Source organism: Ylistrum balloti, unplaced genomic scaffold (genome assembly GCF_031769215.1).
Source record: "Ylistrum balloti isolate Yb309-2 unplaced genomic scaffold, AGI_CSIRO_Ybal_v1 Utg370386, whole genome shotgun sequence".
NCBI lineage: Eukaryota > Metazoa > Mollusca > Bivalvia > Pectinida > Pectinidae > Ylistrum > Ylistrum balloti.
In genome coordinates, this window is record NW_026782268.1 from 1,914,645 (window position 1) to 1,941,323 (window position 26,679).

The window sequence follows — 26,679 nt, forward strand, 5'->3', positions numbered from 1 at the left end:
ACCTACCCTAAAACACCCTGTAATACACCTACCCTACAACACACTGTATTACACCTACCCTAAAACACCCTGTAATACACCTACCATAACGCACCCTGTAATACACCTACCCTAAAACACCCTGTAATACACCTACCATAACGCACCCTGTAATACACCTACCCTAAAAGACCCGGTAATACGAATACCTTAAAACACCCTGTAATACACCTACCCTTAAACATCCTGTATTACACCTACCTTAAACACCCTTTAATAAACACTACCCTAAAACATCCTGTAATGACACCAACCAAAAAACACCCTGTAATACACCTACCCTTAAACATCCTGTATTACACCTACCTTAAAACACCCTGTAATACACCTACCCTAAAAAAACTTGTATAACACTACCCTAAAACACCCTGTAATACACCTACCCTAAAACACCCTGTAATACACCTACCCTAAAACACCCTGTAATACACCAACCCTAAAACACCCTGTAATACACCTACCCTTAAACATGCTGTATTACAGCAACCCTAAAACACCCTGTAATACACTGCCCTAAAACATCTTGTAATACACCTACCCTAAACCACCCTGTAATACACCTAAACTAAAACATCCTGTAATACACCTACCCTAAAACACCCTGTAATACACCTACCCTAAACCACCCTGTAATACACCTAAACTAAAACATCCTGTAATACACCTACCCTAAAACACCCTGTAATACACCTACCCTAAAACACCCTGTAATACACCTACCCTAAAACACCCTGTAATACACTACCCTAAAAGACCCTGTAATACATCTACCCTAAAACATCCTGTAATACACATACATTAAACACCCTGTAATACACCTACCCTAAAACACCCTGTAATACACCTACCTTAAAACACCCTTCAATACACCTACCCTAAAACACCCTGTAATACACCTACCTTAAACACCCTTTAATACACCTTCCCTAAAACATCCTGTATTACACCTACCCTAAAACACCCTGTAATACACCTACCCTAAAACACACTGTATTACACCTACCCATAAACACCCTGTAATACACCTACCATAAAACACCCTGTAATACACCTACCCTTAAACACCCTGTAACACACCTACCTTAAAACACCCTGTAATACACCTACCCAAAAACACCCTGTAATAATCCTACCCTAAAACACCCTGTAATACACCTACCTTAAACACCCTGTAATACACCTACCCTAAACACCCTGTAATAAGAATACCTTAAAACACCCTGTATTATACAAATACCCAAAAACACCCTGTAATACACCTACCCTAAAACACCCTGTAATACACCTACCCTACAACACCCGTTAATACACCTAACATAACACACCCTGTAATACACCTACCCTAAAACACCCTGTAATACACCTACCCTAAAACACCCTGTGATACACTTACCCTTAAACACCCTGTAATACACCTACCCTAAAACACTCTGTAATACACCTACCTTAAAACACCCTGTAATACACCTACCTTAAAACACCCTGTAATACACCTACCCTAAGCACCCTGTAATACACCTACCCTTAAACACCCTGTAATACACCTACCCTAAAACACCCTGTAATACACCTACCCTAAAACACCCTGTAATACACCTACCCTAAAACACCCTGTAATACACCTACCCTAAAACACCATGTAATACACCTACCCTAAAACACCCTGTAATACACACCTAAAACACCCTGTAATACACCCCTTAAACACCCTGTAATACACCTACCCAAAAACACCCTGTAATACACCTACCCTAAAACACCCTGTAATACACCTACCCTAAAACACCCTGTAATACACCTACCCTAAAACACCCTGTAATACACCTACCCTAAAACACCTTAAAACACCCTGTAATACACCTACCCTACACCTAAAACCCTTAAACACCCTGTAATACACCTACCCTAAAACACCCTGTAATACACCTACCCTAAGCAACCTGTAATACACCTACCCTAAAACACCCTGTAATACACCTACCCTAAAACACCCTGTAATACACCTACCTTAAACACCCTGTAATACGAATACCCTAAAACACTCTGTAATACACCTACCTTAAAACACCCTGTAATACACCTACCTTAAAACACCCTGTAATACACCTATCCTAAAACACCCTGTAATGTACCTACCCTAAAACACCCTGTAATACACCTACCCTAAAACACCCTGTAATACACCTACCCTACAACACACTGTATAACACCTACCCTAAAACACCCTGTAATACACCTACCTACTGTAATACACCTACCCTAAAACACCCTGTAATACACCTACCCTAAAACACCCTGTAACCTACACCTAAAACACACCTACCCTAAAACACCCTGTAATAATACCACCTACACCCTGTAATACACCTACCCTAAAACACCCTGTAATACACCTACCCTAAAACACCCTGTAATACACCTACCCCTAAAACACCCTGTAATACACCTACCCTAAAACAACTTGTAATACACCTACCCTAAAACACCATGTAATACACCTACCATACAACACCCTGTAATACACCTACCCTAAAACACCCTGTATTACACCTACCTTAAAACACCCTGTAATACACCTACCCTAAGCACCCTGTAATACACCTACCCTAAAAAATCCTGTAATACACCAACCCTACAACACCCTGTAATACACATACCATAACACACCCTGTAATACACCTACCCTAAAACACCCTGTAATACACCTACCCTAAAACACCCTGTGATACACTTACCCTTAAACACCCTGTAACACACCTACCTTAAAACACCCTGTAATACACCTATCCTACAACACCCTGTAATACACCTACCCTAAAACACCCGTTAATACACCTACCTTAAAACACCCTGTAATACACCTACCCTTAAACATCCTGTATTACACCTACCCTAAAACATTCTGTAATACACCTACCCTAAACACCCTGTAATACGAATACCTTAAAACACCCTGTAATACACCTACCCTTAAACATCCTGTATTACACCTACCCTAAAACACCCTGTAATACACCTACCCTAAAACATCTTGTAATACACCTACCCTAAAACACCCTGTAATACACCTACCCTAAAACACCCTGTAATACACCTACCCTAAACACCCTGTAATACGAATACCTTAAAACACCCTGTAATACACCTACCCTTAAACATCCTGTATTACACCTACCCTAAAACACCCTGTAATACACCTACCCTAAAACATCTTGTAATACACCTACCCTAAAACACCATGTAATACACCTACCCTACAACACCCTGTAATACACCTACCCTAAAACACCCTGTAATACACCTACCCTAAAACACCCTGTAATACACCTACCCTAAAACACCCTGTAATACACCTACCCTAAACACCCTGTAATACACCTACCCTAAAACACCCTGTAATACACCTACCCTAAGCACCCTGTAATACACCTATTCTAAAACACCCTGTGATACACCTACCTTAAAACACCCTGTAATACACATACCCTAAGCACCCTTTAATACAACTACCCTACAAAACCCTGTAATACACCTAGCTTAAAACACCCTGTTATACACCTACCCTAAACACCCTGTAATACACCTACCCTACAACACCCTTTAATACACTCACCCTACAACCCCCTGTAATACACCTACCTTAAAACACCCTGTAATACACCTACCTTAAAACACCCTGTAATACATCTACCCTAAAACATCCCTTGAAAAACCTACCGTACAACACCCTTTGATAAACCTACCCTACAACACCCTTTGATAAACCTACCCTACAACACCCTCCGATAAACCTACCCTACAACGTCTTGTGATAATCTACCCTACGATGCTCTTTAATAAACCTATTATACAGCATCATATGATAAACCTAACGTACTTCGTCCCATGCTACACTACGACACCATGTTATAATGAACCTACCCTACAACGGCCTATGATAAACCTATTCTTCAATGCTCTATGATAAACCTACCCCAAAACGTCCTATGATAAACCTACCCCAAAACGTCCTATGATCAGCTTTCCCCATAACGTATATGATAAACATATCCTACAACGGTCGTGTACGTTCCTGAATACTTTGGCAACGCCCGTGGTTGTAATACGTTTTTGGTTCAACAACACAAATCAGCGTCGTTTTTTCAAATATAAACTGGACAGCTGTTGAAGAGCCCTGGATGTTATTTTCAAATTCTTTGGGAATTCCCTATCAAAGTTGATTGATTAAACGCTTGGCACCAGAATACTTTAAACTACGTCATAGCTGATTGATTGAACTTGTCCGTGGAGTCAGTCAGAATTCCTAAGGGCACACGGTCTTAATGTCCAATACTACAAAGTATTATATATCTTTGAATAAAGTGTATATAGGTTTCATAACGTTTCGTTTGAGCCTTCTCTGAAGTCCTTCATCAGCTAGCGTCTTTTATTGAAGGATAATTAATGTATATCAAACACTGCTGCAAGTCTCCATGATCGTATGATGAAAATTATAAATCACACCACGATCACGATAAAATTAATAACAAAATACTGATTTTTTCAACGAAATTGGCTTCAACATCAATCATGTAAGGCCAAAATATTAACGAAGAGAAAGTTTTTGATCGAAGTTATTAAAGAAATTAAACTAGGTTTTGAATGCGTAATTGGGTTTAGCTTCATCGCCGACCTTCACACACACACACACACACACACACACACACACACACACACACACACTCACACACACGCACACACACACACACACACACACACACACACAGACACACACACACACACACACACACACACACACCAAACACACACTACCACACACACATACATACACATACACATACACCGCATGACCTAGGAGACAGACTATGGTGCTTTGATGTTGTAACTAATTTCAATACTAGTATCAACAAATAAATCACTACTGAAAGCCGAAGAAAAAATAAATCTGATTTTACTAACTGCATGTTATAAAATACGAACTCCTCCATAATTGGTGATTTCCCTTAATGTAAGATCGCATAAGAGATGACAATGTCTTTGATGCCTCTCCTTTCCTTATGCCATTCGTGGACATTCTACTGTTCAATTGTTACCTAAGCCAAGATTTTTTGTTTTACCCCTTTACTGAGAAATACGAAAACCTATTAAACTAGAATCCTTATTTAAGGCGAACTTTTAAACGTGTAGTTTAGTAGTAATAACTTACTATTGTTATTTTCCGTTTATATATATATGTGTGTGTGATAAACGAATACTTAGGGATAAATATGGTGTTTGAACGGATGCAGTACAATCCTTTAATAACTGGGAGATGGATAAACATGGTTATGTGATATTGATAAGATGGAAAAGAAATTAAAAACACATACTGATTGAGTTATCGTGAGTTGTCGATTTAACAAAATCATTAAATGATGGTCAGTGTATATCCCCTTACATATATTATAATTTGTTGACGTTGGTCTTGATTTTGCAACTTTCGTTTTACGTTTCCACGCTTTTATTTTTCGTTCCTATATTAAAATTTAAATGAATGTGTTGACTCTAAAGTTGTGCTCATACAAGCTATTGACCGAAACCTGTGCTGAACGTTAAACATTATTGACTTACTAGAGCCAAAATAACAGAGAATATACCGACCTTTCAACAGAAACTTTAGAGAAACGACAGCAAAATATTAAGAAAATAACATTTAAACGATTGTCTTGAAAAAAAAAAACAGTGAAAATTAGACCGGTTTGCCAGGATGGTAAACGTCTTATATATCAAAGACGACATCCGCCATGTAAATTTTGACAAATTCATGCAATTAATGTCACGTTCCCCTAACGAGAACCATTTAAATAACAACTGAACCACCAATGTAATTTGGCAATATTCGAGCGAATTGGATTTCGTTTCACACAAGGAAATATAATATTTTGATGCAGCACATGTTCTAGTATGCACGGAAGTTGCAGGGAAGTTGAAGTAGGTAAACAAGGTATATTTTACGAAAAGACAAATGGCTATGTCAATCCTGCGTGTTTTTTCATACAGGTGTTATATATATTGTAAACCTTTCACGTCCCACAACAGATCCCGTTACACGGGGTTAATACCGGCAACAATGTATCTTTTACCAGACGAATGACATTTGTTATGTAGGCCGAAGAGAGAGGCAGGGCGAGGTTCCACTGGCACGCAATCCCTCCTACATATCAATCTGCTTATCAGATGATTCAATCAGGACGACTCTACTGACTTGTCAGTCAACACAATTTCACAACAGTATGCAGTTACTTCCGTTTTGTATCACTCTGTACAGGGGTGCAAACCGTGGATCCTAATTTCTCTCTCTTTTTTTTTTTTTTCCTACGCTTAACATATATCAAAATATCTATGTTTCTATTTCATTTTATTGCACCATATGGAACTCCCAACACTTGAATGATCTCATTCTAAGACAATCTAGGGCAAAACATAAAGCAGGTACGTGTATCATATCTGCCTTCTTTAAGAGCATCGAAAACCAAAGTGAATATGCTCCCAACAATGCAGTTTGTATATAAGTACATTTACCTTTCTCATTCCATATCTTCATCTAGTTCAATTATTTTGTCTTGAAATTCGTTTTATTGTGACTAATATGTTTCTACCCAAAATAAGACCAATCAGCCAGCAGACACACCGGTAGGCGTCAATGATTTATTTATAAAACAAAAGCTATCCAGTATGACAGAGATCTGAAAAATACTTTCTTTATACTATGTACTGTGTAGCCTTGTGATGAACCTTCTTTAATTGCCTTGATTAACCCACTGGGGATAACTATTGAAATCTCAACTGAGACATGCCGAATATTCACTCTTTCTAGTGCACAATGGAGACATGTAGAATATTAATTCAATTCTGACCTAACGAATAATATTTAAAACCTGTGGTGAATTGATGGTATCAAACCCGTTGATTTCTAGAGGTGGTAAGTGAACATTATTTTCCATTAGAATCAATGGCACACGCTTGAGTTCAAGCGAAACGCAATAATACACATTGAACACAATACCACGGATACGTGTATGTCTTAATGCATAAGCACGTGCATCTTTAAAAAACCTTGCATGCAAAGATGTTGGTTTGCTTGGTATATGTCTTCAAAAAGAATGCGAGATTTTTGTTAATAATCAAATTTACAGAGTAAATCCAATGACATTTCAATGCATGTGTGTAGTTTTGATATATTTACATGTATGACAAATGGCGACAAAAATAAAATCATTTTTAAAGTTTGGTACAAATCCGCAGAGAAAATAAGGTAAATATTCTTCAATACAGTTTAAACAAGTTCACATGTCTCTGTTTCAGTCTTCTCTCACGATATCCTAACTTCCTTATACAACACAGGAGTGACGTTGTGTGGGCCACAGTAAATAATGAATGTCTGACTGTCCGGACATAGGAATAAGGCATCGGGGACAGCTTATTCTCTAACAAAATGTCAAACAAGTAGAAATAAGGCATCAGATAGCTTTATCAGGACGGACAGAAACTTCCAATGACAGGTCACCGAGTCTCACCGGAACCGCCGTAACACATGTCTAGTCTGGTACGATTTAAATTCGACACCGCGTCACCACTACATATAATACTACCGTGTTATGTGTGCGAAAAAAAATAATAACCAGAAACTTCGATTATATTCTAGGTAATTGTAAAGAAAGATAACTGTAAAACGATTTCCTATTTTGGAACTCTCCTGCTTACTTGTTGACCGATTTATTGGCGGGAATTCCTGGCATAAGATGCCGGCTGTTTCTAAAGGCTATCGGAAACAAACGATCACTTTCGTCTTGACCTCCTTGAGTGATTTCACCTCTTTCGGAATAAAAGAGTATGTGTAAAATTAAAGTTTACACTATATCTGTAAGGATTATTCGTTTTTTTTTAATTAAAATTTTTGTTTTGTTTTTTTTTTTTTTTTTAAGGGGGATTTTTTTTCGTTTTTTTTTTTTTTTTTCCCCGAAGGAAAAAGTTTAGTATAAGGTATCAATATTTAGAATGGACCGCGAAACGTCGATCCATTCAAGAAACATTGATACCAAACTGAACTTTTCTCTTTCAATAACACGGCCACAAAGACATTTTAATCCTCAATTAATACTTCCCAAGTGCTTCGCCGTAACGTAAAGAATTGCATGCCGTTAAAGAGCTCTAGTCGCGGGGAACACTGAACTTCCTGACATAATTAACTTGAGTAATGTATCAAGTTTAAGGAAAAAAACATTTTCAATATGATTCAATTTCCTGTGTTTGCGTGTATCTATTACAGTTGACACCCTTCAAAGCTAACTATAGAAAATTGTTACATTAATAAGTAATTTTGGTGAAATAAATGCACCTACTGTTCTGCATGTGCATTTCAATTTTATAAATATTTGTAATTCGAATGGGGTTAAATGTGCTTTTTCGCTATATACAGAAGATATTGTTTTCTGTCATTGTAATTATAAATTCAACAGTGTATCAATTTCATGTAACAATCCCCCTCAAATATTGTAAAAGTGCGTACCTACTCTAAGCTTGGATTCAGTATGTAGGACAGAAATTAAATACGCGATCAGGGGAAATTCTTTAACGGAAATCTGTTTCATATGTTCATTTTACACCATCGACTAAATTCGATATCTACTTTAACTGCTACCTTCAACAAAGCTCTTAATCGGGAACATAACACGTTGTTTGTCCCATTTTCTCACGTGCAATAGTTGCAAGGTAAACAACTCTGCAATATTAACTATCTCAATGATATCAAAACCCTATCTGAATCTTGAGGTCAAAGGTTATTCGAAAATGATGATTTTAAAAGTCGATACAATCAGTTTTCCACTGTTTATTATGGAACTTTTCAATTGACATTTACATAACACTGACATTCGTCAAGGAAAACTAAAATTATGAATTAGTGTTGATATGAAAGCTTTGCTAAATGTGAACGTTTGGTATTATTCAGCACCTAGTCACAGTTGTTTTAGATTGAATTAGAAATGTTTAATGAAAAATGACCAACAGCCGGCTGAAATAATTTCAGGATACGAAAGAAGATTGGTCTGTATCATAATCATGGAGAGACAAACTGTCTAAGGATTTCGACACATGATGATTGGTGTACAACAAACATCACGAAAACACGATAACGATGACACAGTGCAAAGAGAGGAAATAATATCACATTAAGAAAGATGATGCATGCTTTCGTGAAAAGAACAAATGCATTTAGTTTCATAAATATTTTATTTCATCGATTTGTACAACAGCAACAATTCGTATATTGCAACAAGACGCTCGCTGTGACGAAATCGCTCACCTGGTAATGATATTTAATGGATAAGGTCAAGTTCGAAAGAACAATTCACTTTTTAATACAATGTTTTGGTTTACCTGCAATAACATATATTGTGGTTGAGCACCTCGATATTAACAAAATTATTATTGTGCTGTTGTAGTCAACTTTTTCTTCTGTGTTATTGGATCCCACTGTATTACCGGAAAGGTTTTCATCAAAGTGTTGTAAAATCCTAATGCTCAACACTTACTGCCTCTCCCACCCCTCTCGTCCCCAGTTTTAAATCATGTTACAATGCCAATAGAACAGTTCTTGGGGAAGACTTTTTAAATGAAAAATAACACAGAACAAACGACAGACGTGATACGCCATTTCTGCTTGATGAGCAAATAAATATATACACAAAGTATTTACATCAACTTATTGTGTCTTTCACATACATTTCAGTCTATACAAATCACATTCTACTTATCAATTCGACATGAAACAAAGGAATTAACAAACACTGAATTACCACTTACGTCCTGTAGTAAATTATACATACGATATATTTAACCAAACAATCAATAAATAATACTTATCTGTCTATCTTACATCAACGTACATAGGTTTTTAAGATCAATTTCATATCAGTGATGTAATACCTTAAATATTATATCTAAATGATATAGCACTTATGTTTATTCGTATAAATATTCATACTTACCGCCGTAAAACAAGTTAAGTTACCCTTCCCAAAATGTGATTATTTAAACATTTACATCATATTCTGATTTTGAAAAAAAAATATCATACGAATTGGAACTCATGTCATTGTAAGGATCTCCAATCCTCACAGCCACAATATGACTGCTGATCGACATATTAACTCATGTACAAATATACATCTATTAATTGCAACTATACTTTGTGTATAGTTGCCGTTTTCTTATACATTCTATATCCATATACCACCACAAGGCCTTTTTCTATATTACAGCAAAGACAGTACCATGCACTTGTAACATTCAGACCTATGTATATCTGAACATGCATTTGTTTCCTAAGACTTCCTAATGGCTCCTATCAATTTTATGCTGATGCTACTGAACCAAATATTAACTACATTATGCTTGATAAGTAGTTCCTGTGATTGATACCGAGCAAGTAAAGCGATATGTACACTAAACGTTGTATGAAAATGAAGCTATGAAAAATAATAAGTTGTTACCTGTGGCACACAATAAATAAACACGATAAGACAACAAATGATAGAATCCATACTTTGTCATGCATCAAATTGAAACTTTGAATGGATGGAGATTTCGTCATATTATATCGGATATGTACCATTTACTCTAGTATTTACTGTGTCCCAAAACCTTTTTCTGTCTGCACTCTCTGACCCCAGTTTCATGATATCTTTTTTTTTCTTTAAATGTCTGTTATTCAAATTTCTCCGAAAACTCAAAGATCATTAACGACAATGTAAATAGAAATGCTATGATCAGTACATAACACTGGGGTCAGACTTCGAGAATAAATCATAAATGCTAGTTTACCAAGGTTCGCATTATACATTGTGGATGATACAAATGCGATACCTTCTCATGGGTCCAAACGCAAATTTCGAGAAAAGGAGGTATATCATATCCGAATGGCTTATACCAAACATAGATTACAGGGGTTCTTTAACGTTCAGGACATCTCACAACTTGCCTAATTGAGTTATGAGGTTCAATATGCTTCCAATATGACGATGTACCAGCCATTGTGAACAATGCTTAACAAACATGTTTGATTCTAATTCACAAAGTACCGGTCAAAACAGTAGACAATCAGTTTACACATAATATTTACTTTTGAATAATCATAGACAGTGACGAACAAAACAAACACGGCTGAAATTTTACTATATCACAGTATGGGATGTTAATTTGTCCAAGGACAATGTTTTGATAAACATGACCTTCGTCTGACCGTCAGGTCAACGAATCACCGAAGATATCCGAAGTTCGTCGAAGTATGACGGAGATGATCAGTGCTGGTTGCCTCCAAACACAGATATTGGTGAGAAGTCATGTATAGGTTAAGTATTCCACTATAAACATTTGTTTATCTTAACTATACAATGTCTCCTCCTTACATGCCTTACATATGTTTATGTCGTCGACGTCGAATTTATCCTGAAAAAACAATAATTTTAAGTATAGTTTTCAGGAACAATTCCAAATATGTCATGATGATACCAATTTGATACATAGTGTATTTTTTTTTATACGGGTATGACTTATAACGTTATCTATGTACATGAATATATATATATCACATTATATTATTTAGAATTATGGTCCGACTATAAAAAGGACCGTGATATATGTTATCTCATACCTGTTCTTTTTCCGGTTCCGGCGGTTCTCCCGTCCTCGATTTCTCACACTATTTTGGTTTGTACCTGTGCTATTTACACGATTCTTGTTTCGGTTCGTTCTGCAGTTTTTGCGCTTCTTCTTTCTACACGATCTTCGGTTTTTGTTCCATTTCTGTATCAAAAATATAAGATTATAATAAATTTTCATGGTAAATTTCCATTTTCATGTATACGATAACAAGCAATGATGCTGTTGAGTTACCTATAAACAACTTAAGAATCGAAAAAGGTTTACGATTGAAATCCTTTTATAGGATTTCCAATTCACATGTTTTAGAGTACTCTGGTTATCTCTCTGAAATAATTCCTACAAGAAATATTGCTTATCAGACGACAGATTAAACTTTTGTCATATTCGTGTATGATCTACAATGGCAATTATGGTAATTCACCATTTAACTTTCCCTTATTTTGAATATTCTATGTAAATTTGGTTAGGTCATATTAGACCAATACTGAAATAAGTAATAACCGTCGTTTGCGATGATGAATATCTTCAATGGGAGGATGTTTAAGTTCGAGGTGTTCTGCAAGTTTCAGGTATTTAAAGTCTGGCTCCATATGTCTTTAATGAACCACAAACACAAATGTTCACTGACCCTGAAGACAAGCACCATACCAGAGCACTCACATATTCTTCTTTCCAAACATTCTTGACAGATATCCCAAAACCTTAGTTCCATTTCGATGTTGTAAACCAGTATGTGCATTAAGAACCAGTGTGTGTGTAGTGCTATTGTTTGGCCTAAAGGTTGAAAATGAGTAACTCTATCAATGCTGTTGAGATTTTTTTAACATTTCCATCTGGAGCTGATTGGCAAATTATAAAGGCCCTGTTTCTGCTATGTGAATTATCATTCCTTTGTGTGTCTTTAATAATAATCTAATTTTGAAAGCCTAATTTCTGCAGACCCCCTTTTGCTCAAATAGTGTTATATTGTGCCACTAGAGATAATTTTTAAAATGAAGGAATGTCACAATTGTAGTTTTTACAAACATTGTTATTTATAGTGTTTAGTGAGATCATTTTTAACGAAGCTGTGCTATTTTAGGAACAACTTTGATGTTATATTATGTCAAATGTGTCATAACATTGATAAACATGACGAGTCTGCATGCATAACATCCAATCTGTACAAATAACTCATTAATAATGAAAAACAACGTTAATGCATGGAATGCTGCTGTTGGCGGCAAAACTAGCATCTGCTTAATTTCACTGACAAACCACTGATCACATCATGTTTCACATCGAAATGCCTCTGATCAGAAAGAAGGTCTCATATTCTATATAATCTAGTAAGTAATATCGACAGTGTGGTCCAATATTGGTACTGAATCCTAACAAGCAAATGTTCGTTGGATGCGTATTTCTGGAATAGATATATGATAAATGAAGTGGTAACGACAGTACCGACAATTCACTTGTCCGTACTGTTATTATTACTTCATCGATCATTTGTCTATATATGTATATGTGTTTCTTCTTCTCAACCTTACTACAGGGTACACTCTGCCTCTCAGATTATTTGCTCCCAACCGCCATAACTTTCAAAACCTCTTCGAGCAAATACGTCTTTATCAAAATTACAATTACAGTTTATCCTCATCATTTCGAACTCTTGTAACTGGAAGACACAGAATAACTAATAGTATTTCGGCGGCCCTGATCCTACTTCACAAAACAGTATGATAACTTCATTGAAATAGATATTCGGCAAACTTGAAGTTTTCCCATGGACCCGCCGACTTCGAGATAACGAGGTTCGACTTTGTAAACTTCTTTTGAAACAGATTTTATTGAAAAGAAAGCATACTTTTCTTTTATTCTAACATCAAACTTAATCATTTTAAACTTATCTAATATGTTTTATTCGGAATAATTATTAAATCCCCTTTTCACTGTTGTCATTTTTTCTTTTGTCATATTTCTAAACTTACCGCTATACGTTTTTCCCATCGTTTCTGCCATTTGGTAGCAAAGCAATTATCAAAGAAGAGAAGTCGCTGGGTGGCAGGATCGTCATAACCAATAATTAGATATTCCTTTCTGCGGAGAAGCTTCGGACATACACACGTAGAGTTGGTCCATAGTTCGATCCCGTTGTTTTCAATGATGTGTACTCGTGTGCTCTTGAGAACTTTAATGACGCTTACCCTCGTTACAGTATTTATCGTATTTGCAGTATCGTGCCCGAGAATTCTCGCTCGTATTGCTGAAATTATAGCAAATAACATTTACAGATATAGAAGAAAAAGCGCAAGATTGCATTGAAAATATAGTCACATATATTGTTTGCTACATGTGCATGGAAAAAAACTAACTAACGTTCAGATCCCTTCCAAAAATTGGCTCTATTGTGATTTTTCGATATTTGCAATTGAATTCTTACAGACCTTTGTCTACACACTGAAAAAAGTTCCAAAAGAAAAATATTCAATAATGTACAGCCTTTTAATTCTTAAACTATTGATATAAAAACTGAAACAGCACATGAAGTAGTCAACATGTGTACCGTTTCCCACGTTTCAAACTAAGCGGATTAATACATGCCAACAACCTGTGATTCCTTTCTTGGTTTAGTTTGTAAAATCTTTTGTCAGTTTGTATAATTAATTGATATTTGCTACAAACTTCTTTGTTCTTTGACTGTGAAAATCGTAGTTATATCTCATTCATGTTGAATGAAACTGCATGAATTATAACTGTTTTTATACCTTATTTTTTCGGTATAACCTTCCTTGTACTTAATGCGTGATATGACGCCATTTGGTTATGAAATCAATTTGCTTCAAATGTTGTATTAATGTATCAGACGAAATCTGACGAATTAATAGGGGGAAAATTGGTACCAAGTTAATTTTGTCTCTGTTGTGTCTAATGATTCATAATAAATTACTGATGTAATTGGATATAGGAGTTCAGTAACTAACGTGCCGTAGTGTGTGTACAGCCTGACATAAAGACCAGTATGATTAACTCCAATTGAAACACGGTAACGATATATTTTTATATTGTTTGGATATAAGAGTACATCGGGAGTTCTTCACTCAGTGAGCATGAGAACGTGAATTTGCAAAATTCATTGATCGCTTAAAGTTTTTGTAGTGGCTGTATAGCACAAGATGATACCACACACACACGCTTGTCTGTAAATAGGCTAATCATCAACATTATTACATGTGTCCATTCATGGAACTGTCTTGAAATTTTATATCTTTAACATCTAGACCACTATGAAGATAACGTTATATGGTTGGGAGGACGTACGTCGGGATTAATTATGATTAGCGCACCTTTTAACATCTATGATTATTTCAGGTTGAGGGGCTGTCTATCATTCTGACGGCACGTTTTGTTAAATATTACATAGGACACGCGATGTTGTGGAACTCTTATCATTTAAAGTACAGTACGTCAGCGGATATGACGCAACAAGTTTTCATCACCGAACACAGAAGACCAGATCTGGTATGTGGGTGGGAAGTAATATTATGCTTTCGAAACATTATTGCCAAAAACCAAAGAAAAATACGATTGTATTCTCTTCAGCACAGTTTTCCCTATTTCCCATTGATAAGTGTGATATAGAAATATTATATAGAACGAAGATAGCGTGTCGTTCTACTTAAGGACAAAACGAGAATATTAAAAAAATGCTTAAACATAGGGAAGATGAACTACTACCATATAGATTAAAGGGACATCACAACATTCAGGAAGACAAAATGAAAAATATTGACGACATTCAGATGGATGAGGAGTCGGCGTCGAAAGATACAGAAAATTTAGTATTATTAAAGCAATTATCAGATATTTGGATTTAACGAAATTAATGTAACCATTGGTCTAGTGAAGCTGATCTCGCCACCTGTATTTTTACTTTTCTTTCGATGACTGATCTTCCACAGTCGCCTCGAAGGCTTAAATTAGGTCCTTAACTTCACTTACAATGAGTGTTTATCTCTTGTATGTCTTTGTGTACAACCTTTCAGAGACAAATACCTTCCTATTTTAAGTATTGCTTTACACCAGGAAAATCTTTAACATTTATTGATTTGTAACAACCATTTAGTGTATATTGCAAAACTTTTTATAATTCATGGTCATTGTGACTCTGATAAAAGTAAAGATATAAACCATATTGATACTTGTATCTGTCAAAATCAAATTGTCACGTGATCACCATTTTTTTCCGACATTGACCAGATCGTCCGTTATAGTAACAATACTATAAACGTATACTATTCGGGAAAGCAATTTCTAAATTCATTGCCAATTCACCAATGGATTAAGATGGGCATTTCAGCCCACCTGAGAATTAGTTCCTTCGTGGAGGAGAGTTTCATATTCTGAGCGTCGTTAATATCCTCCTGTATTAGCACACAAGATGACGAAGACAACATAAAACTCGACACCTGTGTGTAAAAGATGAAACCCGACCTTGGTATTTATCGCGGAGTTTAAACTCTCCTTATGACAACCCGTAAAAGGTTGGGTTTTCTTTTTGAATGGTAGGATTAATACATGCGAACTATCTGACTATTGGGAAAAGATATTTCACAATTACGACCATATATCTTGATTCAAAATGTCATTTCAAGACAGAAGATATAGACGTTTAGGTTATTATTGTGTAAACTTGAATGATATTGATATAGAGAAATGTTTTTACATTGATTTCTCAGTTGTCTGAGAAGAGTTCTTTCCTAGAGGGGGAGTATGTAACCCTGGTAAATACCAGCCACAATATACCGCGCTCGGCTAGCGTATGCATTGAAATGAAATCATGGCCTCTGTTACACAAATTACAGTATTGGTCATTTATGAATATCATATTATGCTTCATATAAAAACTACAAGAATATACCAACAAGTCAACATAATCATACTCCTAATTAAAATTCAATAAAATTAAGGCAAAGATATGATATGAACAAAGAAAGATTTACACATGACTTCTGAAAAAATACGTGGAGAATCAGACCAAGTGTTCCAGAAGCGGAAGCGTCCTCTGCTTCATTGACGACACCCGCTATGTAAAGCTTGGCAACTGTAGAAACAGCAAGTTCTTGCTCTAAAATGTCTGTATTAGAACACTACCATCCCAACCCGTTTCCCGACCTAGCACCACAGAGCACAGATATAAGTATTTAATATGATATTACTAGGAAGATGTGTTTATCTTTAATCGGAGTCAAAAAGAAAAGAATGAGAAATGAACAAGGTGACATATGATGTCAAAATCCATACGATCCTGTAAAACAAACAAAATTCTACACTCATCGTTTCAGTAAATACCAAAACATTCACATAACACAGAGGAATCTGTTCTAAAAATTCCATGCCATTCTTAAATGTAATTAGTGACTGAATCTAATTACTTTGTTAAGCATTCCTCTCGTGCCGTTTCACCTATTTACAAAGGCAATCTGTACACAGGTACAGGTATTTGTAAACTTCGGCCATTTTCTTGATACACAATTCCTCATTGTTAATAAATTGTCTTTGATCTCGGCGCACCTTACTGTACCGATGTATTATGGTTTAGCTTAACATTTACGTATACAAGAAACTGTCAAATGTATTTATGTACACTTAACACGCCAACAGCAACCTTACCTTAATTATCCATGTGCCTAAAATGAGCTTTAATGGCTTAGGGCATAAATATACTTCGAACAGGCCCTCTATGATAGACATTAGACCTTTCGTGACAGTAGCTGTAAATAGTCCGATTTAACTGTTTAATTAGAAATATGGAATCCTCGGGCCTTGCTTACTTGACTGATGTTACTAGTGATACGTTACTTGTGTTTGAGGTGACCGCTAACCCCGGCCTTACATAAGTCACACCTTTCCCATTTGTTTCTCCCTGGCCTTGTTTAAATTACATCTAGCTGGCGACAAGCACGGTTATTACATCCCGAGGAATAAGTGTTTATCGGTGCAGAGTGCATATTAACATCTAAAATTAAGTGGGAAAGCTTTCTTTTCTGTATTTGATTGGTTTTTCTCTACATCACATGCAGATAATACTATGTAGAAATCCATCTGATATCACTCTGTTTCAGGCGATAACAGACTATAACGTTACGTAGACAAATATTGCTTTCAGTTATTTTGTAGCAAGATCTGTCATCTATACCAACTCTCGGAAAAAATCACTTACCAAAATTAAATTTCCCCTTTTTATAGAGCCTCTTCCTGAGTCGTGGACGCTTCGTACAATGACAACCACCTAAAATGATAAAAGTTCTTTATGGCAACATACAACTGTATTGTCATAATTCAGGTATTATATTTTCAGTTACGATTCGGTTAAAATACATTGAAATAAATCAAAACGACTATTTTGACTCCATCTCTTTCCTTTTCTTTTCACGTCAGCAAATTATAAACCTTTACTTAAGAGGAGTACATAAATAATGAGAAGACGCTAACGGCGTCACAAATATCAATCATTTGCAAACATTATTCAAATCTTGAATTCTACGCTCGAGGTGTACAATTGAAAGCTCGCATTTCCTTCTTATAAACATGAAGCTTTCCATTGTGTGTTATGTACACACATTATTGTACACGTTTAACGAAATCATGTCACTATTGTCTGGTTCCTTTGTGAAATTCGCCCGCATACTACATTGGCTGTTGCGTGGACGTTAAACGGCGTAACAATAACCACAAAAAAAAACATAATAATAATAAAATTCTGAACAATCTTGGTTAATCCAATCAAATAATATCATGGTCCCGAATGAGAACAAATTGAAAACAACGACACAATCAGTCATACAAAAGCATCAAACATGTCAAATTTCATATTGCTCACAGAAATACAACATTTCCTAATGAAGACATTATTGTATAATTTAGAAGGCTGGTGTTAATTTTGAAATATGATGTATATTCTTTTATTCGTTTTTATATTTAAAGAATGAAGTCAAAGTTATTAAAATCCATATCTTTTGCGGAAAAAGAAATAAGAAATCTAAAAAAAAAGTATATCCATTTTTTGGCTAAGTCTCATTTTTCCCTTTCTTTTCTCGGGAAAATATTTCGCAATGACAGTTAAAGTGATTTCTGGTGTCTGGCAACGCACGTGCCAACAGAGTGTACTCGGTGCTTTTGCATAAAGGTATGCTCCAAGCGGACGTTGTTCTATCTCGGCTCTAACCCCATTTCTTATAGATGTTTTCAAAGTTGATACCAACATTAAAGTATCCCATCTTAAGTTATTAACTAAAGGAGATCCGCAGTGACATACAAGAAAGAGGTTCCTATATTTCAAACATCACCGATTCCTTTGAAATTGCCAGCTAGGCTTGTAGTGGTACGACCTGTCTAAAGCTACCTCGCCGGATGGTGGTCGTCATATTAACTTCAATGGGAAAAATCAAATGGATTCCTCAGCCGCTTGCTCACAGCTTAACCTCTAGAATAAACACGGTTTGCTATAGGGTGCTTTGATTCGTTTTGTATTTGCAAATAGTATTTCTCACTCAGGAGTTTGTTAAACATTCTCACTTTTTCATCAAAGAAATACAGTCTTATGAACATTGAGAACAACACATCCGTGTTAAGTGTGGATTTTCAGAGATCTAATGTCTTAAGGTGCCCAGTGGGCAATGTACCATACGATCAACAAGGATATGTAAGCGTATATACGACTGTTTATGTTTCCTTAATCACGCAATAAGTTACAATCTATCGCTTTGAATATGTTAATATAAAAGACTTCATCCCGAGAAACAATGTGGTGTTTTTTTAATGTGTCGGAAGTCAGGTTTTGCAGATTAAACGCTCTTTTCACTTTAACATTGTATCAAATTGAGCTGTTGGTGTATTTGTATTTGTTTAAAAACAAGCACATCAAAGTATGACAGGAAATTAAAACTCAGAATAGTTGAAAGAATACACAGTTTTATGGCATACTATCGCATTATTCCTTAAATTAATAGATATTTTTTTCCAGGAACAATCATTGTAACTGAAGTTTGAGGTCTTGACAGGTCATATATACCATCTTTTCTTGCGTTTTGGATTTTTTTATTTACTAAAATATGTTTACTTTCAAATTAGCAGATTACAAATAATGAAAACATTTTAACTATAGGCGAATAAGCACAATGATGAATGCGCACTTTCATAAGTACAATAAGTGCATTCATAATTCAGCTTGTATCTGACACACGAAACGTGCTAAAATAAAATCACCACTAAAAGATGGACATTTTTATTTATTTTGTAGGAACACCCCACATGTCATCCTTTCTGGAAAACTTTTATCCGTCACTATTTTTCACCGATACTGTAATTTGTTTGTGTTCTGTGGAAATTCAAACATTACAGAACTGTAATATGTATTAAAATATCCTAAATGAACTTCCAAATGTTTTTTTAAGTAAAATTGTTTTATTACACGAATTCGATTTTATCGCAATCCTTATGTCGAGTTGCATCTAAATTATTTTATGAGTTTAATGAATTATGCTTGTGACAATACATACATATGTACCATGTATATATTAAGGTATAGATTCCACTTATCATTAAAAATATGATATTAAATTTCAAGTTAGGTCCTTCACTGTTCCTCGAATGGTAAACATCTGTGGTATATACAAAATTCATTATTTGGTTTCGCTGTTGATAATTGTCTACTGGAAATTATATTTTTATGTGTTTTATGTAAGCTGAGGTGCCACACAGGCCTTCTCACCATATCTCCCTCACCCTGACAATCAAACTGTTCAATTTTTCTACCTTTTTTCCTTGTGTTATTGGTCGTATCTCTATCGGACTTGTTCCCTTTGGTTTCTTCAATCGGCTCAGGAGTTGTCTGTCCACCTAAATGAGACAAATACAAAAACCGTTTGTAGTTACGATTATATATCCTTATTATCAGCTTTCAAACGTAAAACAAAGGGAAATAGAACGACTGTGAATGGGAAAACAAATCTCTATTTGTTGGTACATGAAAGAAAGCATTAAGAATGAACAAATAACTTGTAAATGATCAAAGATTGCCGAAGCGAAGTCAGCCCTGTGATCCTGAGGCACGGGACTGGCGAAATGATAGGCTGATAAGGTATTTTACAAATAGCCCGTGCAAACTGGATTTAGACTTATTTCATCAGACAAGCATAAGTGTAATACCATACATATCAAAGGCCTTTTTCATCTGTGTCCCGTCCAGACAGAGAAACACATTATCAAACTCGTCTGAGGCAGGCCTACATTAAAACTTAATACTGCTGTCGAGATAGTATAATACAGTTCATCTCCACGCTGGGATTTCAAGTCGCATCAAAAAGCGACGGTAAGAAGATTTCACAATTTAATGTTCTCTCTGTTGCTGAGGTATAGCATATTGTCTTCTTTGAGGCTAGATATTCTAGGTCTGTTTAAACAGAGCTAATGTCGAAGATATATTGATTAGTCCAGAACCTCTCCATGTCATTATCATCCAACTTTAGGCACAGTCGGAGAAAAACGTTTGTGTTCTCATGAAACATTTTCAAAGAACTGTTTGTTGCTATCTAGGATACCGCCTTGTATCTAGTTTTATGTAAAGCGTTTAAATGATGCAGATAAATCATACTGTGGTTTATGTAACAAATGTTTGAGCACTTATATAACAAACTGATGATGAAATGGAAATTAGTTTGTATGTTATAAATAACATTTTAGATGTCCAAATGAATTGCTGCTTATCCTAATCTGCACCTAGAAAGTAGAAATTACACGATACTACAAGAGAGAGCGAACAATTGTTCAACAGAATATGATCAAAATAAGCCGAGATCGAGCTTTTGCCGTTAAGAGAAACAAATTAATGTACATGTTGGAGACTTCAAAAGCGGCAACATCAAAGGTAAATGTGTAACCCCAGTTATTGTTATCTGTCCGGCATAATACAAACGAATCCAAATATAGAATACAGCGTCTTTGTAGCAAAAATTAATTTACCTTCAAAAATTACTGAGTTGTCTATTAATCATCTGTTACATTTGAATTCACAATAGGATCTCAGTTTATAAAGTGGCTGAACTGGGATTATTTTGAAATTCATTTGTCAAAGCCTAGTTACAAAGGGAACTCTCCAACGTGTGAAGGTGGCAATTTGTAACATCCAGACGTTGATTTAATTCTGGACTTCAAACAGGCGAAAGTTTCATTTCTTCACTGCGAACCGGCAACCTAGCTATTTATCAATCTCACATTCGTAGGGCGCTCAGTAAATGGGAGAAATGTGGCTTTGTATAGTGATATAGAAAGTCCCAGGGAATAACAATATAGATACGGCCACTGGCTTTGTTGTATACTCGCTGTGTCCTCCAAGTATGGGATCATAAACCGACTGATGTTCTTAGTCAACAGTGAGTAAGATTATACGGCTGTTTAATCTTCGCTACGGTGTGGTCATTGCTAATACACTATAGTACGAAATTCTGCCTTTAGTGTGTATTTTCATGGACATTCCGTCAACCAGGCTAAGAAAAAACTTATGATAAACACCTGTAGATCTCTCATTCTTCCATTCAAAATTAATATACCCAAATATAATAGTTTTTAACTGTCATTCAAAAATAATATAACATCTGTTTCTATATGTAGACATCGATCCGCAAACCCACGATGAATTACACAGGTAAAGTTCATATTTATTTTTAATCCGAGGGAATGCGCTAATACTAATTTACATTTATCATGAAACTTAAATTCCCACTTACAACATTACTGTTTTATCCATACATATGAACGCCTTTTTTACAATATTAATGCAAGGGATCCAGTTTCCTTTATGTTATTTGATGATTACAAAATTCATTTCACATGTTGCGTCCAATCTGCTAATGTTGTCTTCGGGGGTAAAGAAATGGACATATGATAGGTATGACTCGTATTTTTTTTTTTTTTTTTTTTTAATTTTATACAAAATATTACAGAAATGCTTCTGAAGGATTTACAAAGAGTCCGCCTTAAAATTCATGATTTCGTTGAATATATACTGACACTATTAAGATATTATGGGTTTTTTGTCCCTACACTTGTATGGAATACAACATCCCGTATATATATAGACTTGTGAAAGTCTCTTTTAATATCCTTTACAAGCTGTGAGGAAAATGACTACCTAACAGAACGCTCTGGTTTAATCTCATTTACCTACATCTAGGAATTGCCCTAGTGTGTTAGGGGGTCAATAAAAACTTGCCTATCTCTGAAATACTACCCTAACAACGATCTCTGGGTATTGTCAAAAATTATCATACATGTTTTATTTTAAACAAAACTGAATACTTGAGAGGTATGGTGTTAAACTCAGGCTCTCAGTTATAGACACTGCGTGTGTTCAGCCAATGTATCGTAAGGTTCGTGCCTCTCTGTTCACATGTGCTTAAAAATATAATTGGCCTTTGTTAAACTTCATTATGATACGCTTTAAATAACCTTACCGTGTGTAAGCGATATTACAGAGGTTATGATAAGATAAATCGTTAAATTGTTATATATGTTGTGAACTAACCATGAACATAGTATATATACTGACAATTTTGTATTGTCACAAATTATGCTTACTAATATATAATGAACTGTCTGACCTTTGTGTAAGATTGCGACAGTGCCACTGGTTCTAAGTATGGATCATATACAGCTAGAACTCCTATAATAATTTTATTGTTATATATCAAAGAAAGACCAGGGGTATTGTCTTACAAATTAATGGATTCGTACTGACAAAGTAACTTCCTACCAAAATCACAGTGGTGATACACGTATAGATATTTGTATTCTTAGTCAGAATTATTTTGAGATTATGACAATTCAGTAGGAATGGTAAGTGTTGTTAGTCATAAATAAGTATTTCATGTAAAATTTCTGCCGCGATTTTTTTTTTTTTTTTGTGCATTGGATAAACCAGAAATTATCTGTTTCACCAAATACCTTAAGTGTCTAGGATCTTTTTAACAACGTTAGAGACAAGATAATAATGACTATCTAAATCCCAGTTCATAAATGTATAAAAATGATAAAGATGTAATGAACTTTCAGGATGGACATAGATAAGAGTGACACAAAAATGTCTCAAATCATTGCAATACTTAAACAATATGTTTTCAATTGCTATCCCCTACATAAGTAGTTTTCTGTCCTGGCACTACAAGTATTTGTTTTACCTAATGACATTCTCCTTGACCTTTTATGGTCTGATGAATAGCAAATCAACCATTAACAATATGTGTATATTAGAATTCAACAGTTTAATGTACCCCCCCCCCATTTTCCGTGAACAGCAAGAGGTGTTCTTTTTGTACGTTTCCACATATATGAGATTAATTTTCTACATTCTGGAAAAAATCTACGAAATGGCATACTAGATTTGTCGAGAAAAAATATAAGCTAACAGTATTGTCGAAGTGTAATTTTTCGTAATGATGATGATGGTGTCCTAGTTTAGCATTATTGTTTATTATGAATGTTGCACCTGTATATGACGTCATGCTATGTAATGTCTTGTCAGTGTAATCTACATTGTACTCTTGATTTGTAAACGTAATGCAGCATGGGGGTGCACATGTTGGAATACAAATAAATATTTACTAACTCAACAGGTGTGCAGAGGCTCCTATTACATAACTCTTCCATACACAAGCACCTTCGCTTTACTACTATGATGCTATACTCTCATTGTATAAGCAGTTAATTATAATCACAGAATGTGCTGAATACTGTTGGATTGTTTTCCCAAGATCTAGAATCAAAACATTTGATTTATTTAGATTTCAAATCTTAAATCACTGATAATCGCAATAATCTTTAACACAACTCAACAGGGCCACCTGCTTAATTTGACTTAGTGAAGCATGTATGGCCCTTCAGATGCTATCTCGGCCCAAGTGCGTCGATAGAGGTCGTGTATCGGTGTCCGCGCACGGCAGCGGGGATTATAGAGCATTGAGGGGTAAAAATGAGTCAATCCTTGTCACGACATTACAGCAGTTTGTCATCCCAGTGGGAAGAAAGTAAGTAATGGATTTATCCGTCCATAGAGAAAGAAATGTTAAGTGGTCTTTTCCTATAGAAATAATCAACTTTTAACAAATTCCGTTGCCCACGGGATACTTCCTCGGAGAAGCAAGGAGAATTTGATGTTACTGCACTTGACATGTACTATAAAAGAGAAAGTGGACTATATCTAAATCAATGTTCCGTGAGGAAATGTTCTAAAAAAACATTTAATTTGTATCTGAATTGTGTAATGTCGTGGCAGGATTGTCTAGAAAAATATTAATGTCAATCAACTTATGAGAGGAAAATACCAGAGAAGTGACTATTAGAGTTAGAATGATAAACATATGACTTTCTTCTACAATTATCAAATAATTAAAATAAACAAAATTTCTTGCATTAAGGCACATGTTCATCAAGATATTTGTCATTTCTTTTAATAACTTGGAATTTTCTCAATTATTTCCCAAGTTTAACATTTAGGCCCTTAGCATCACTGACGAGTCCTAGAAGGATGAAACAGCTGTATGATACAGTTTAATTTATTATTTGACTTTCCTGTATCTAACTCAAAATTTGTTTTAAATGTTGCTATTCACATGTGTGTCTTGTACAATCGTCATCAATGTCTTTTGTGGTGCTGGCAAAACAATATCTCTTGGGCATAGTGGAATCACAAATAAAAAGATAATTAGCGGATTAATTAAATAGAGGTCGGCTGTCATGACTCCATCCATGATAACAATATGTAGGATACATAAGACATGACGAAGGCTGTATCTATCTCGAGCACTTGAGGACATGTATCTTGTGCTATTCCCAAACCAGCATTAGATTTGCATGTATCGTAGAGTTTTAAACCGTTCGCTTTATAAATAATACACTTCACCTTTCATGTTGAAAAGAACCACCTGATCAACTCTGTAGAAGTTACACCATCACGTCATGCGAAAAAATTGCCAACTTTATCTAATGTTTTTCCTGAAGACTTAACAATGTTTAATTGTGACAAAGTTAACACGGCATAGCTCGTAAACGTGTTATCAGTAGACGTATTAGCTAGTCTAAGCACTGCAACATTAAAATCGCTTATAACAAACGCACACTGATAGCTCTCTGGTTTTGCCCCTGTGAGGTATATGTATAGTTGGATGATCGAATTGTATGCATGATGTGGAACGTTTCTTTGAAGATTGTGGTGTTGCTTATCAGTTCTCTATGATGAAGTGTATTGTTTACATTACAACATGCAACGCGTTTCTTAATCTCATTTAATGATATCATAATTCCCTCTCATAAACACAATTCGTTTTGTTTAAGCGTGCTCAATATGAAGGTCATTTATGAAAAATCGAAACAAGGCACGTCCGTGATGTTATATTACCCTGTGTCATATTTACCTTAATTGATTTACCTTAATCCTAATGCATACAATATCAGTTAATGTGTGTGTAACATATCGAGAAATCCCTACAGGAGCGGGGAAAGAATGGGTCTGTATCTCACTGCATGGCATAAGAGACGAATAGGTGTGGAGCACCCATTGACAATTGAGGTTAGTTTTCCAATGCTGTCTGTTTTATTGGAAATCTGAGAAGCCAAGAATAGGATCCGCTGTGTAACACTACATGATGATATGGGTTGATTAATAGTGGTCACCTAGAAAAACGAGGGTTTCATTCGGTGTTTTCAACTAAATGGACACTGGAGATACCATAAGAAATCTACTGTTCCCACCGCAACTGAACTTTATATTCTGCCATTCCGCTGGTGTCCTTTTAACATCATTACCCGTAAGATCATCGCTGTTTCGAGGATGTTAAACCCCGTATACACTAAAGAATACTTAATATTAATTGAATTCTAACATATCTTTCTTTCTCGTTTTAT

At 35.4% G+C, this 26,679-nt stretch overlaps 1 protein-coding gene across 1 annotated transcript in view; it reads right to left on the minus strand.

Annotated features, from left to right (window-relative positions):
- Positions 1-11,501: 11,501 nt before the first annotated feature.
- The window catches only part of LOC132554168 (uncharacterized), a 38,326-nt gene continuing 23,148 nt past the window's right edge, over positions 11,502-26,679 (minus strand). The window contains exons 3-7 of the mRNA XM_060218468.1: positions 20,539-20,622; positions 17,945-18,013; positions 13,713-13,987; positions 11,732-11,883; positions 11,502-11,526 (exon numbers count right to left, since the gene is read on the minus strand). Coding sequence (XP_060074451.1) covers positions 11,502-11,526; positions 11,732-11,883; positions 13,713-13,987; positions 17,945-18,013; positions 20,539-20,622 — 605 coding nt within the window. The remainder of the gene's footprint in view (positions 11,527-11,731; positions 11,884-13,712; positions 13,988-17,944; positions 18,014-20,538; positions 20,623-26,679) is intronic.